Here is a 15,010-nt window from a genome sequence, read left to right as displayed (position 1 = left end):
TATATATAGATACATCTATGTCTGCCTGTCTGTGTCTGTCTATGGGAGATTTTTGTCCTGTTAAGTCCATTTATCCTGGGGCAGTCAATGATCCAAATGGGTTAATTCAGTCCAATTTAGTATGAGGTTTTAACATCATTAACTGAAGACATACACTAGGGTCTCAAAGTTACCTCTGACTTTTTTTGGTTTACAATGACAGCTTCAAGTATAGATGGTCCCAGACATATGATGGATTGACTTAGCAATTTTTTGACTTTACAATGGTGGGACGGTGATACTCACTAGGTGGAAATGACACTTCAAAATTTTGAATTTCAGTCTTTTTCTGGGGCTAGTGATGTACAGGAGAATACTCCTGTGGTGTGGGGTGGCGGCAGTGAGAACAGCTCTCGTCAGCCTTGCGATCATGAGGGTAAACAACTGATGCCACCCTGCACCCAGGCGACCATTCTGATTTTCACTTGCAGTACAGTGTTCAATAAATTACATGAGACAGTCGACACTTTATCATCATCATTAAATCTTTTGGCTGCACTGCATGCCATGTGTGATCTTAGTTCCCTGAGCAGGGATTGAACCCATGGTCCCTGCATTGGAAGAACCGAGTCCTAACCACTGGACCACCAGGGAAGTCTCAACACTTTATTATCAGACAGACTTTGCATTAGATGATTTTGCCCAACTGCAGGCTAATGTAAGTGTTCCCAGCACGTTTAAGATAGGCTAGGCTAAGCCATGCTGTTTGACAAGCTAGGAGTAGTAAATGCATTTTCACCTTAGGATATTTTCAGCTTAAAGATGCATTTATCAGGCTGTACCCCCATCCTAAGTCTGAGAAAATCTATATTGTGAAACAGGAACATTATAAGCAGGAGTGCTGGGACCTGCCAGTCTTTCGAACCCCATTCAGAGAATCGGTCTTGGCATCCTAATCTCCATAATTTTTCTACTCATTGTTTAATCATTTGTGCTATTTTCAGGGTACTTGCAAATACACAAAAAACTAATAAAAACATTATTCCAGTCAGCTCATCGATATTGCTGTGAAAGGAACACAGGTGCTGGAGCCAAGCGGGCCTGGGGTTAAGTCTAGCTTTGCCACTTGGTAGCTATGTGATTTGGAGGCAGGCTACTTTATCACTGGTAGCCTCGACTGTCTCATCTATAAAGTGGAAATAATATTACCCTCTTCATAGGGTGGTTGTGAGGATTAAATGATTTAAACATGGAAAAGCTTACATGCTTAAAAGGACCTGGCATACAATGAGAACCCAATAAATGTTAACTATTATTTTGGGATTATGAAGTAGATTCATATACCTCATCTCCTTTAATTATCTCATTAAAATTGTAGAAGAATTCCTTCCTCCAAAGCAGTCTTTGGGCAGCTGGATTTGATGGGTGAGGTCGAGGGGAGGGAAGTGGGATAATGTTTCCCTCAGTAAAACAGGCATGTAAATAAAATTTCTGTGGTCTATCCCAGAATACAAGTCACCCTCCCCATCCTACACAAAGAAATGATTTCTCTTTATTATCCGGGCCATGACCATGGGCCAGCTGGAAGGAGAACTGAGAATGGCAGCACATTGACACCTAAAATTTCCCGTCCTCACTTCCAGTTTCCACATCCACCTGGTGGCAAGGAGCTGCCCCAGAGCAGAATTTTCACCTTAGAACCGTGCTGACTGCTGCAGAAAGCAGTGACAGCAAAGCAGGTGCGAACAGTTTCAAACTCAAGTGATGAAAAATCACCTCCCAGTTTCTCAGACGGGAGCACAGGAGACGGTGGGACTCAAGGGTTGACATTATAGGAGGGTCCCCCAAAGAGGTAGTGAGATGGGCATATTTGAGAAACATAGATCCTGTTCTTCCTCCCTGGAAGCTTGCGCATGTCCAGTGCAACATGGGTGGCTCTGCAGAGCTGATCTCATTCAGAGAGCAGCCCGGATCAGAAGCATATTTTAATCACTCAATGAGCTTTTAGGGAATCACTCATTCAAGCAGTTCTAATACCAAAGGACCAGTGGCAATCCAGTGTATATTTTGGGACAAAGCTTATCTCCTTAAATATTCCATCGGAGCCCAAAGTCACTGCTTTCAGAACCCAAAGTATCAAAAGTTAATCATAACTGTAACGAAATAAATGTATTTTTATAAGCATTTGTAGGGGCTTCCCTGGTAGCTTAGTCAGTAAAGAATCTGCCTGCAGTGCAGGAGAGCCAGGTTTGATCCCTGGATAGGGAAGATTCCTTGGAGAAGGAAATGGCAACCCACTCCAGTATTCTTGCTTGGAAAATCCTAGGGTCAGAGGAGCCTTTCGGGCTACAGTCCACGATGTCCCAAGAGTTGGACATAACTTAGCAACTAAATAACCATCATCACGACCGTTTGTGGGTCTGAAATTTCTAAAGACGTTGTGCCTCCTGGTTTTGGTGAAATATGTAGTCTCCTGCCAGCATAGCTATCTGTTGTTGTTTAGTCTCTCAGTTGTGTCCCACTCTTGTGATCCCATAGAGTGTAGCCTGGCAGGCTCCTCTGTCTACAGGATTCTCCAGGCAAGAATATTGGAGTGGGTTGCCATTTCCTTCTCCAGGGGATCTTCCCAACCCAGGGACTGAACTCGCATCTCCTGCATTGGTAGGCAGGTTCTTTACCCCACATAGCTATACCCCACATTGCTAGCTAACTTACACCTAACTCATCTCATGCAGATAAAATGGGTCACCCACCAAAGAAAAGCAATCTAATTAAGATGAGGTTTTCATCATGAAACAAGTGAATGACGCTACTCTTGGTCTGACTACTAAGAATGGTAATATTATCAAAAGTTCTTGATAAGATGAGATAAACGAGAATTGATGCTCAGCATTTCTGAGCATCACCAGACAGGACATTGTTGTGTTTTTCTGGATTTTAGTCGCTCATGACTCTGAAGGTAGAGAATGTGTCTTATTCAACTTCATATCACCCAGGGAGACTCAGTCCTTAGGACTTGCGAGTTCTAAGATCTGAGACATTTGGTTGAATTTCCTGTCTTGTAACTGGGGTGACTAAGGGAGACAGAAATGACAAACTGAGCCCTTATGACTGTTAGAGCAGAAGAGAGGATTAGAACCTGGTTTCCTGATGGCCAGGTCCCATTCTTTAAAACATCATTTCTAAGCTGACCATGTGTCTAGAGTCCCATTTCAGTGGCGTAAGTGTCTGGGTACAGATGAAAAGTTATATAGTTACCTTAGTTATATAACAGTGCCTTCCCCAGCCCTTCCATAACTATGTAAGAGTGAAAATGTTAGTCCCTCAGTCATGCCTGACTCATTGCGACCTCCATGAACTGTAGCCCACCAGGCTCCTCTGTCTATGGGATTCTCCAGGCAAGAATACTGGAGTCATTCCCTTCTCCAGAGGATCTTCCCAACCCAGGGATCGAACCTGGGTCTCCCACACTGCAGGCAGATTCTTAACCATCTGAGCCACCAGGGAAGCTCAGTAACTAAGTAAGGGAAGACAAGAATGCTGGTTCTCCTAGATGAAGGTGGTAATCTGAGTACTGCTTAGGCCCAAGTTATAACACAGTTGTAGAACAGTGTACATCGCAGAGACAATGAATGTTTACAAAATGAAAGATCTGAATTCATAGGTCACCTTTCTCTCCCATCAGAGCCTCTGAGCTAACAGTGACCTCCTGGCTTGGCACTGCATGCGGATGCTGGTACAGAAGGCGAGATTGCAGTGTAATGTATTCACTTGGGGTATCTGCAAGGAACTGTTGCTGGGATAAACAAGATACGCTTGTCCTGTGATGTAAATTCCCGCTGTGAAATCATGAATGTCTGAATTGGTCAAGTCGATGGCAGTGATGAGGTGAAGACACTGGGGGAGGTGGGGTGGAGGAGTGAATGAAGCTTTGTGTTTCCATGTCTCTGCATGCCTCACAGTGCCAGCCTGTTGAGGGGCTGAGTTGATTCTCTCTGGAGTGTCCTGTTCTTTCATTCTCAGCTCTGTGTCAAGTCAACAGCAACACACTTTTACGTTGTTCTGTAACCCCAATTATGTAACACAAATCATTAGGGATGTAATATTGGATGCTTATAATTTTACTTTACAAACTTTCTCCCCCCAAGATCAGATCTTTCTGTATGTTAACACATGCCCATATTAATGTGTTACCAGTTTTCCCTGGTGGCTCAGATGGTAAAGTGTCTGCCTGCAATATGCAAGACCCAGCTTCGATGCCTGGGTCGGGAAGATCCCCTGGAGAAGGGAATGGCAACCCACTCCAGTGGTCTTGCCTGGAGAATTCTTTGGACAGAGGAGCCTGGGGGTGGGGGCTACAGTCTATGGGGGTGGCAATGAGTCAGATATGACTGAGCAACTAACAGTTTTTCTTTCATTCATGATATAACAGTATTGATCCTAGGGCCAACTCATGTTAAACTGGATATATATATTTTTTGATGGAAAAGAAAGGAAAGGTGGTTGGAGGTAGGGACCTTGTACACATCCATTCACCTCTCCAGTTGGTCCCTTTTTGTCACCAAATCCACCCATACATCTGGAGTTCTGGGGGCTGGCAGGCTCCTCATATCACCTTGTGGCTGGTACAGCTCTTCTCACGTGATCCCATCTGACAGAGACCTAGGCTCCTTTCTGTGTGTCCACCTGCTTATGTGAGAGCAGGTGGAGGAGCAGGGCAGGTAGCACGATCATGATTCTTGGCCAACAGCTTGAAGGAACCGTCTCTGAGAAGGGGCTACTTTTAAGGGCAGGTCTGAAGCAGAGCTATCTGGTCCACAGGGTGATTGATCAGCCCTTGACCTTGGCCTCCTTAGCTCCATCTTTTTACCTGCTGAGCTCACTACTGCCAACAGCACAGCACTTGAGGGCATAGCTCACTAGGGCATGTTTGGTAGTGCATTTGTATTTTCTTGGTGGGAGACGGGCTCGGAGAGGGGCTGGCATTCCCTACTGAGTGGCTCCTGTCAATGAGAACAACAAACACACCTGCTCAGAAGTCAGGTCAGGCTGAGGGGAGGGGGGAGTTGTCATGAGGTGAGGCCATCGGCCACCAATCACAGCTGAGGATAAAAAGGGGAAGAGAAATTCCAAATAGGAATTTTCCTTTTTATAAATAATGAGAAAAAGAGAGAGAAAACTGACAAAAGGACAAAGAGAAAACAAATAAGACAACCCCGGCCCCAGCTGGATTTCCCAGGTGGCACTAATGGTAAAGAACCTGCCTGCAATGCAGGAGGCATGAGAGATGAGGGTTCAATCCCTGGGTTGGGAAGATCCCCTGGAGAAGGGCATGACAACCCACTCCAGTATTCTTGCCTGGAGAATCCCCATGGACAGAGGAGCCTGGTGGGCTATAGTCCATGGGGTCGCAAAGAATTGGTCACAACTGAAGTGACTCAGCAGGCACGCACCACCCGCAACAAGCCATCACACACATTTTGTATCTGAAGACGCAGCCTACATACTCTGCTTCTTGCCCTAATATCAAGCTTCAGTAAACGCACCTCCTGTTCTCTGGAGTAGCTATTGGCTACTATGCAAATGTATAGGGCAGGAAGGGTAAAAGAGCAGAGAAACCAAACTGGGACTGAGAGGCAGCAGCTAAATTCAGCAAAGGTAACGCTGGGGGAAGACAGGCTGAGAGGCACAGGCAGGGAGCCTGCAAGAAGCACAGGTTTATTCTCCATCACGGAGGCGAGGGAACCCACTGTGAAATGCCTGGCACACGAAAGAGATGCCGGTCAGGTCGCCTGGAGCCAGGCTCTGTTTTGTGAAGTGTTAATTAAGAAAACACATAACTTCTCATTTTTTAATTTGCCAACAATGAAACAAAAATAGTGCTGCTCTGGGGGATGCTCCATCAGTTTAAGGAAATGCCTCTAGAAAAACAAACAAAAAACACAGGGTTTTAGGCCCCTCATAATCTGAAGGATACATTTAAAAGAATTACTTTGGTTTCCAATTCAGGCAGAAAGATGTGGAGGAAATGCTCCCAGGAGGCCTGATACATTGCAGTTTAACAGAACAGGGAGCAGAGGAAGATTTTTTTACACCCTATTTCTGTCCCCAAACACCTGCTGTGGAACTCTGTCCGGGGCCACAATTCAATCCTGGTCTTTTGTTCTGTTTTCTACCAGTAATTTGATAAGAACCATGTAACTGGCCAGAGCAGAGCGTTGCCTGGAACGTCTGAACTAAGTCCTCCCACCGAACACATGGCAAGATGCTGCCTCTGGAGCATGAGGACGAGACCCCCCCCCCCGGACCCCCATCGAGTTCACAGGGTTTGGGTCTCTTTTCTTCCCCCAGCATATGTGACCCTCTGCTCAAAATCTTCAATGACTCCCCATTACTTTGCTCCACAGCCCAGAAATCAAAGTCCTCCACATCCTGCTTCTAATCTTACCTCCTTGGACTGGTTCTACAGCAGCAAAATGTGGATCACTGTTGAGACAGGGGGGTGGCTCACAGGGCTCTCCTTAGTTTATTCTCCCTATTTGGGGTCTGTTTGAAATCTTTCTTCATCAAAGGTATGTGATTGCTCTCTATTCTATTGCTCTCAATTCCAGTTAGAGATTGCTCTCTAACTCCATTTTGGGTCCTCCTGGAATATTCCCCCACTTCATTCCTGCTTATCAGACCTTCAAGGAGTCCTGCAGGTCACCTCCTTCATGACGCTGAACCTGATGCCTGCACTGGCTGTCATCTCCCCTTCCATCGTCTCTTTAGGGTGCCTGTTATAGCTATTCTTTGTTATTGACATGCGTATCTATCTCATCTCCTCCATGAGACTGGGAGTTGCAGAGAACCAAAGAGAGATCTGATTATTCACCTTGGCATTTCCCCTAGGGTCTCAAACACAGTCAGTACTCAATAAATGTTGGTCAAATGAAAAATGAATCATGTGAATAAGAACACAGAGACAGCGGAAGCTTTGGGGTTGGGCTACATCTCGGACGAGAGAGACGCCTCCCGGGTACCTTCTTCATGGTTCTGGTGAAGGATGACTTCCTGCTGCGTATGTATCGAGTTTCCGGGGTGGAAGAACGGTGAGAAAAGAATCCGAGGTTTCCTCTGCTTCAGAATATGCTGAAGGAGTTCATAGAGCACATCACCTGGAGAGAAAAAGGAGAGAGAAACAGGGAAATGGGAGTGTTCCGTTCAACAACTATTTGCTGAGCTCTGACTCTGCGCCTGGCAAAGTGTTGAGGAAGGTAGGTCTGTCCACAAGGAGCTTACAGGGGATAGGATGTGGCACTAATACTCAGAAGGTCAGAGCCGTGTGGGACTTTTAAAAAACTGTTTTAATTATGAAAGTCAAATACAGAAAAGGAATAGGAAGGGAGAAAGAAAACAAAAGTCATCTATAATCCTATTCCTAAGAAACAAGAACCCTGTTAATACTATATATAGTATGTTTTTGCTGAAGAATTGATGCTTTCAAACTGTGGTGCTGGAGAAGACTCTTGAGAGTCCCTTAGACAGGAAGGAAATCAAACCAGTCAATCTTAAAGGAAATCAAACCTGAATATTCACTGGAGGGACTGGTGCTGAAGCTGAAGCTCCAATACTTTGGCCACCTGATGGGAAGAACTGACTCAATGGAAAAGACCCTGATGCTGGGAAAGTTTGAGGGCAGGAGGAGAAGGGGGTGACAGGATGAGATGGCGGGATGGTATCACTGACTCAATGGACAGGAGTTTGAGTTTGAGCAAACTCCAGGAGATGGTGAAGGATGGGGAAGCCTGGTGTGCTGCAGTTCATGGGGTTGCAAAGAGTTCGACACAACTGAGCGACTGAACAACAATAACAGTATATGATATAGTTATAGAATTAGAATCAAGTTTATCATAGTTGAGTATCTTTTTCTCTCCACATCATTCAACTGCTTTAGTAACTGCAATATAACAGCCTGTCATAGGCATGTACCAGACTTTACTGGAAACTTAAATTGTCCCAACTTATTGCTATTCCTTTTATTTAAAAAAAATCCTTTTTGTATCTATTTCCATTTCAGATTATTCAAAGAAGATAAAGTCATTAAGGATGAAAAGTTTTAATGTTTCAATGACAACTCATGGATTCTTCATAGAAATCTTCCCAAAAAAAAAAAAAAAAAGTGCCTTTTTCTAATCCACCCCAATCCCAGGCAGGAAAAGAATAAATACGGAAAAAAAAAATTTAAAAGTCCAATCAGAGGTGCTAACTATTAATATTAAAGATACCCTATAATGAACTAGCATATTCTGGGAAGCTAAAACTTATGCTTCCTTCTAAAAATATACACAGGCATTGCTCCCAGGTTCCACCATCTCTAAAAATCATCTTTGGATGTCAGCCTCTCACAGAGGATGGTAGGGGCTGGTTTGAACTGGGGGCCTTCTGTGCTGATATATTTTGTATTTGAAGTGTCCACTGAGTAGTTAATTAGCAAAAAAAAAAAAAAAAAAAAAAAAGGAAAGAAAGAAAGAAAAGCTGTTCTGATCTTGTCCCTCCCCTTTGACTTAGCTCCAAGTTCAAAAACGCAGGTGGATGCCTCAACACCCCTTCGACGTGGGTGATTAATCTTAAAAATACCACAGGCTTTTCTGACTGTCCCCCTACGCCCTTCCACACACAGATACGCAGTCAACAATTGTACCAAACAATGGGCTTTTTGTCTCTAATTTTAGCCATTTTTAACAGATACTTTAATTAACAACTTAATTTAACTGCATATTTTGGGCTATGGCTAAACTTTTTATTTTTTTTCCCCTCCAACTCAGTCTGAACCTGAGAAACACTCCAAATGAATTCCTTTGTTTCTGCAAACTTCTGTACCTTTTCTATCTGTACCAAATAAAGCTCCATAATACCCCGTCCTAAGTGATCTCTGAGATTCCCTTGGGTTTCACTTTTGTTTCTTCCTCTATCTTCGAATTTTGGTCGTTACATTCATATAACTTACTGCCCCTGTTAGGGCATGGCAGCCCACTCCAGTATTCTTGCCTGGAGAATCCCATGGACAGAGGAGCCTGGTGGGTTACAGTCCAAGGGGTCAAGAAGAGTTGGATACAACTGAACAACACTTTTACTGACACTCTTTATGGCTGTGATCAAACAGAGCAAAAAGCCTTTAAGAACGGAAGGCCTTATGTCACTGGGTCTTTCCTTTTATTGACACGGGCGAGGAGCGGCAGAGGTGTTCTGAACCAGACTTGAGAGCGTTGTGTGTATAAGGGAGAATGATGACACAACCGTGAGCGGCTGGGAAAGGCTCTGGAGCTCATCTAATTCAGACCCAGTAGTCATGGTGATGCTGTTGCTGACGAGATGAGGATACAGAGCCTGAAATACCGTCCTATTTTAATGACTCATATTTTAATCGCTCACAAAAATAAGTCCCTAATCAACACTTTGTTTCTTGGGGTTTAGCGTAAATGTCTTCCTGAACTTTTCCCATTTACATGGCCTCGCATAGCTGGTGTTCTATCCCGTGGGTTTGAGCAAAGCTTTATTTCGGTAGTAGCCCGAGAGAAAATGAAAACCCTGAAAAAAAAAAAAAAAGTGTTCCAGATGATTACTAAGAAAAATGGGCAGTAATTAATGTGCCCGTTTAGAAAGGGGAGGCCAGGAAATGCAGATTGGGTGTGTGTGAGGGTGGTGGACTCTGCGGGTTTGGAGGCAGGCTGGTGTGCGGGGAGGGCCCTGGGGCCTGGGCTGCGGGACGAGCCTCACTGCACCAGGCGACCTTGAGCAGGTCTCTGAACTTTCTGCCAAATGCAAACGTTCCCCTCAGAGGAGGATGTCCAGCAGCAGGGTCTGGGTGCACGTGACACCTGGCCCCTCCTTGGAGGTCACTCCAAGGGCTCTGAGTGGGGAGCGGCCATCACTTTCTTTCCTTTTCTCTGTGGGTACAGAGAAAGCGAGTCAACAAAGCGGATGTCCTTTAAGTTCTCCAGGCATCAGTTCCTCATCTGTAAAACGGCAGTATTAGCAGCATCTGGGCTTCCCTGATAGCTCAGCTAGTAAAGAATCCACCTCCAATGCAGGAGGTGGTTCAATTTCTGGGTCAGGAAGATCCCCTGAAGAAGGGATAGGCTACCCACTCCAGTATTCTTGGGCTTCCCTGGTGGCTCAGTTAAGAATCCGCCCACAATGTGGGAGACCTGGGTTCAATTCCTGGGTTGGGAAGATCCCCTGGAGAAGGGAATAGCAACCCACTCCAATATTCTTGCCTGGAGAAGTCCATGGACAGAGGACCCTGGGGAGGCTACAGACCATGGGGCCACAAAGAGTCAGACACAACTGAGCGACTAAGCACAACACAGCACAGTAGCATCTTCCTCCCAGGAGGGCTTCCCAGGTGGCTCAGTGGTAAAGAACCTGCCTGCTGATGCAGGAGACGTGGGTTCGAGCACTGGGTTGGGAAGATCCCCTGGAGAAAGGAAAGGAAAGTGAAGTCGCTCAGTTGTGTCCAACTCTGCGACTCCATGGACTGCAGCATACAAGGCTCCTCCGTCCATGGGATTTTCCAGGCAAGGGTACTGGAATGGGTTGCCATTTCCTTCTCCAGAGGATCTTCCTGACCTAGGGACTGAACATTGCAGGCAGATGTGTTACTGTCTGAGCCACCAGGGAAGCCCCTGGAGAAGGAAATGGCAACCCACTCCAGTGTTCCTGCCTGAGAAATCCCATGGACAGAGGAGCCTGGCAGGCTACAATCCTGGGGTCACAAAGAGTTGGACATGACTGAGCAGCTGAACAACCACCACTACCTTTCAGGGTGCCTATGAGGAGCCAACGAGGTAATCATGTAATACACTCATCACAGCATCTGACAAACAGCGAGAACCCAGCAAACACCAGTTGCTGTGTGACCGCCACTATCTCCACTATTATTGCAGATATTACTGAAAAGTTTAGGACAGACCTGTGGATCCTGAAGGAGAACAAAGCAGGAGTGTCTGGGTCATGGTCATGTTTATGTTCCCCTTTCAGAAAGGGCAAGGTGGACTGAGGTCATTCCCCCATCTTGGTGTCTCCGGATGCCTCACCCTGGCTCGATGGGCTAAGTGGGACCAACCTGTGCTCTGCCCTGTACTTCCCCAGGCCCTTGTGCTGCCTCTCTGCAGCCTTTCATCCCAAAATTGGCAAAGGGAGCCAGGCAGAGAAGGCTTCTCTCTGAGTGAGTGGGGAGAGGAGGTCAGGCAGAGCTCGGCCAGTTCCTTACCTAAATTGCAAGAACTGGTAAGACAGCATTCAGAAGTGACCCCTGTGACAGCCAGCTAAAGGCTGGGAGCCTGGGCCCAGGGTCCCAGGTTAGGGAAACACGTATTTCTAAGACCGCAGAGTACTGAACCAGTCCATCCACAGACATGTTTCCTTGGCGACCAGGAGCTCAGCTGGGGAACGTGGCTGGCTTAGCACAAACATCACTACTCGGGGGCAAAACCAACCCACTGCGTGTGTCGCTGTGTGTGCCTGGCAGGAATATTTTGTGGCCGATAATGACTTGGAATCTTAGCATTCTACAAGTTTCTTAGATGGATTCGAACTTGTGTTCAGCAAAAGCCCCCTGCCAAGAAGTAGCTTTGGCTGAGTACTTCCATGACGGGCAGCCAGCCACAGCATAAGCAAACCATTTTTGGACAGCTCTAGTCGCTAGAAGGTTCTTCTGTTGGGCTGGAAGCTGGCGTCCTCTGTAATCTCATGTACCTCGGTTCCTAGTTTTTGGCGTTTGGAGCAGCACAGCATGTGTGTCCCGTCTGCAACCGTTTCCTAAATAAATAAAGGTGCCCCCCCATCCTTTTCCATCTTCACTGGCCCCCAGTTCCTCCAGCAGCCAGTATGCTTTCTGGCTACATTCTGAAAATCTTCATACACACAGGAGATGACATCTCAAAAGTGACATTAACAAAAAGATCTCTGGAATAAAGAAGATATTTAAAAAGAAGTTATATTTATTTGCCTGCTGTATAAAGACCATGAGCCATAGTGCTACATATCTAACAAAGCGAATGACCACTGGCCTGAATTCAAGGCACTTGTTCAAGAAACTCTTGGCCTGTTCAATCCTTGATAAATCTTCCCTGTCTTCCCAGAAAAGACATAACTAGTACTAACCCTAAAAGATGCTTCCATTGTACTAAGCAATGAAACCAAGGCTATTGTTTAAGGGACAATAGCTTTTGTTGGTTTCTCCCGCTATCTTCAGGCATACACACATGGTTCACGTATCCACATGCACAGGTGGGTTTGCTGTGAAGCCAGTGAGTTTCAGGGGCCTTCGTTTGCATAGTCCCATGAAAGGAAACCTAAGGGACTTTCCTGCCAGGCTCAGTGGTTAAGGATCCACCTGCCAATGCAGGGGTCATGGGTTTGATCCCTGGTCCAGGAAGAGCCCCCATGCCCATGGGGCAACTAAGCCCCTTCGCCACAACTACTGAAACCCACACGGCCTACAGCCTGTGTTCTGCAACAAGAGAAGCCACCACAATGAGAAGCCCGCACACTACAACTAGAGAGGAGCCTCACTTGTCACAACTAGAGAAGGCCCGTGCACAGCAACGGAGAGCCGGCACACCATAAATAAATAAAAAGTTTAAAAAAGGAAACCTAGAACTGTGTGTCTTCACGTTATAACTTCAGGTCCTATAAACCCTAGATATACTCCTAGATACATGCATACACACACACAGAAACCCACAAACTAAACACATACACAATTTTGTATCAGTGACCTTGGTGTTAAAACCTAGGCATCTACTTCGAGAATCCTAAATTCTATTGTTTTATTTGTAATTTGTTTGAAACAAGCAGTAGAGAGAGTGAACAAAACTGCTGCAAGTTGCCTTAGCAATTTTACTAGTGTCTGAAGACCAAGAACATAAAGATGCTGTTTAGAGGGTTAAACTTACCTAAGTTTCTTTACTTTTACAAGAAAGAGCTTGGGCTCTGGAGCAAGGGAGTCCCAGGTTTGAATCCCGGTTCCTCTATTCATCAGCTGCATGTCCTGAGGCAAACTACCTTTTCTCTTTGAGCCTTAGTTCAAGGCTTAAATATTCTTTTGTATCAGATGAGAACAATGCCTAGACTTGGCAGGGCTGTTATGAGGATTAAATGAGATGATGTGAATGAGCGTTGGCCCCAGGTCTGCTCTCTTGTGTGCTCAGGAGATGGTATTCCTTGTGATTATGATGATTATTAACTGACATGTCTCCAAAAAAATCTGGAAACTATCTGCTCTGCTTCAGTACTTTTTGTCTTTCAAGGACACACATAAGTTTCATAAAGTCATAAGAATGGAATTTTTTTTCCAGTGGACATAATTTCACACACATATTTCTAGTTCACCGTTTCTTTCCCTGTCCTAGTGTGCAGTATATCGTCAACTTCTTCCTATGCGTCTCTTCCCTTTGGCATTTAAGCAGCTTCAAGTGTTTTCTGTCTTCTACACACACATACACACACGTGCGCACACACACACACCCTACTCTGTCCTCATCTTCCCCTCCAGGTGCTGCCCCTGTTTCTCTTCCCATTGCAGCCAAACTTCCCGAAGAGCTGTCCAACTCTGTTATCACTACGCCCCTCTCCGTGCACTCCTCTGGGCCCTCTGATCTCCACTCCAACCCTCTCTAAAGTGCTTTTTTTTAAATTGAGGTATAGTTGCTTTACAATGTTGTGTTGGTTTCTGCTGTACAAGGAAGTGAATCAGCTAGCCATGGGCGTATATCCCCTCCCTATTTGCAGGAATCGAGATGCAGATGTAGGGAATGGACATGTGGACATGGGGTGGGGGAGGGGATGAACTGGGAGATTGGGACTGATGTACGTGCACTGCCATGTGTAACACAGCTGCTGCTGCTGCTGCTAAGTCGCTTCGGTTGTGTCTGACTCTGCGCGACCCCACAGACGGCAGCCCACCAGGCTCCCCGGTCCCTGGGATTCTCCAGGCAAGAATACTGGAGTGGGGTGGTGCCATTGCCTTCTCGGGTGTAACATAGCTAGCTAGTGGAAACCTGTCATACAGCTCAGGAAGCGCAGCTTGGTGCTCTGTGATGACCCAGAGGGGTGGGATGGGGGAAGGTGGGAGGAAGGTACAACGGTGCTCTTGCCGAGGTCACCTCCAGGTCATCAAAGCCAAAGGGCGATGTACTTGCCTTTCAGCAACATCATTAGCACTCGTCACTGTCTCCCCCTCGCTTAGAACACCCCACAGCTTCAGACACGCCTCGTCTCCTGGTTTTCTGCTCTCGCTGCTTCCTCATCCTTTAAGGCTCCCAGGCCTCTCATCGCTTTTCTCCTGGGTCATCTCAGCCCCTCCATGGCTGCCGTCAGCTGGTCTCCACTACATCTGCTCCAGTCAGACACCCCTCCTCACCTTCAGAACCTTCGGTTACCTCCTACACACGTCCTCTTGCCTGTCACCCGGGCACCACACGTCTTACGTGTTCGACATAAACGCCTTTACAACCCTCGGTGCTTTCTAGTGCAGTAAATCCCCAGCTGTCTGGGTCAGAAACCAGGACTCATCCTTGACTCTCTCCTTCTCATTCAACATCACCAAGACTTACAGACTTTGCCTTCTAAACAGTCCTTGAATCCCTTGCTTTTCCCTGCTGGATGTCTTAGTTTCGGTCACTTGCCATTGTGTCTACCGACTGCTCTACATCCCACTTCTCAATTCTGTGTTTCACCATGCCAGTCTCTGCTTCAGAGCATGAATGGCTTCCACCTGTTTTTAAAATAACATTTAAAGTTCTGAACATGATCCACAAGGCCTGTAATGATCTACTGAAGTGACTCAATGAATGGCTGCAAAGCTACAGTGTATTCCTCTATTTTTATATTCTCCATATTTTTTTAAAGCCAGTCAGTCCCCTACTGGGGGTGGTATGGGCATTTCCAGTCTTCACCGTCATGAATAGAATTACTAAGGGTATCTTTTTTGACTTCCTATTGGATTGCTTCCATGGGATTTTTCTTTTCCTAAAATGGTGTTATC

At 46.0% G+C, this 15,010-nt stretch overlaps 1 protein-coding gene across 14 annotated transcripts in view; it reads right to left on the bottom strand.

Moving 5' to 3' along the window:
• Positions 1 to 15,010, bottom strand: part of ETV6 (ETS variant transcription factor 6) — a 289,916-nt gene that overhangs the window by 34,316 nt on the left and 240,590 nt on the right. For all 14 annotated transcript variants that reach the window (XM_055570328.1, XM_055570327.1, XM_055570348.1 and 11 more), the window contains one exon: positions 7,002 to 7,136. In XM_055570328.1, the coding sequence (XP_055426303.1) occupies positions 7,002 to 7,136 (135 nt within the window). The remainder of the gene's footprint in view (positions 1 to 7,001; positions 7,137 to 15,010) is intronic.

Source organism: Bubalus kerabau, chromosome 1, assembly GCF_029407905.1.
Source record: "Bubalus kerabau isolate K-KA32 ecotype Philippines breed swamp buffalo chromosome 1, PCC_UOA_SB_1v2, whole genome shotgun sequence".
Lineage (NCBI taxonomy): Eukaryota > Metazoa > Chordata > Mammalia > Artiodactyla > Bovidae > Bubalus > Bubalus kerabau.
The sequence above is the reverse complement of the archived record's forward strand: the minus strand, read 5'-3'. Positions and strand labels throughout refer to the sequence as shown.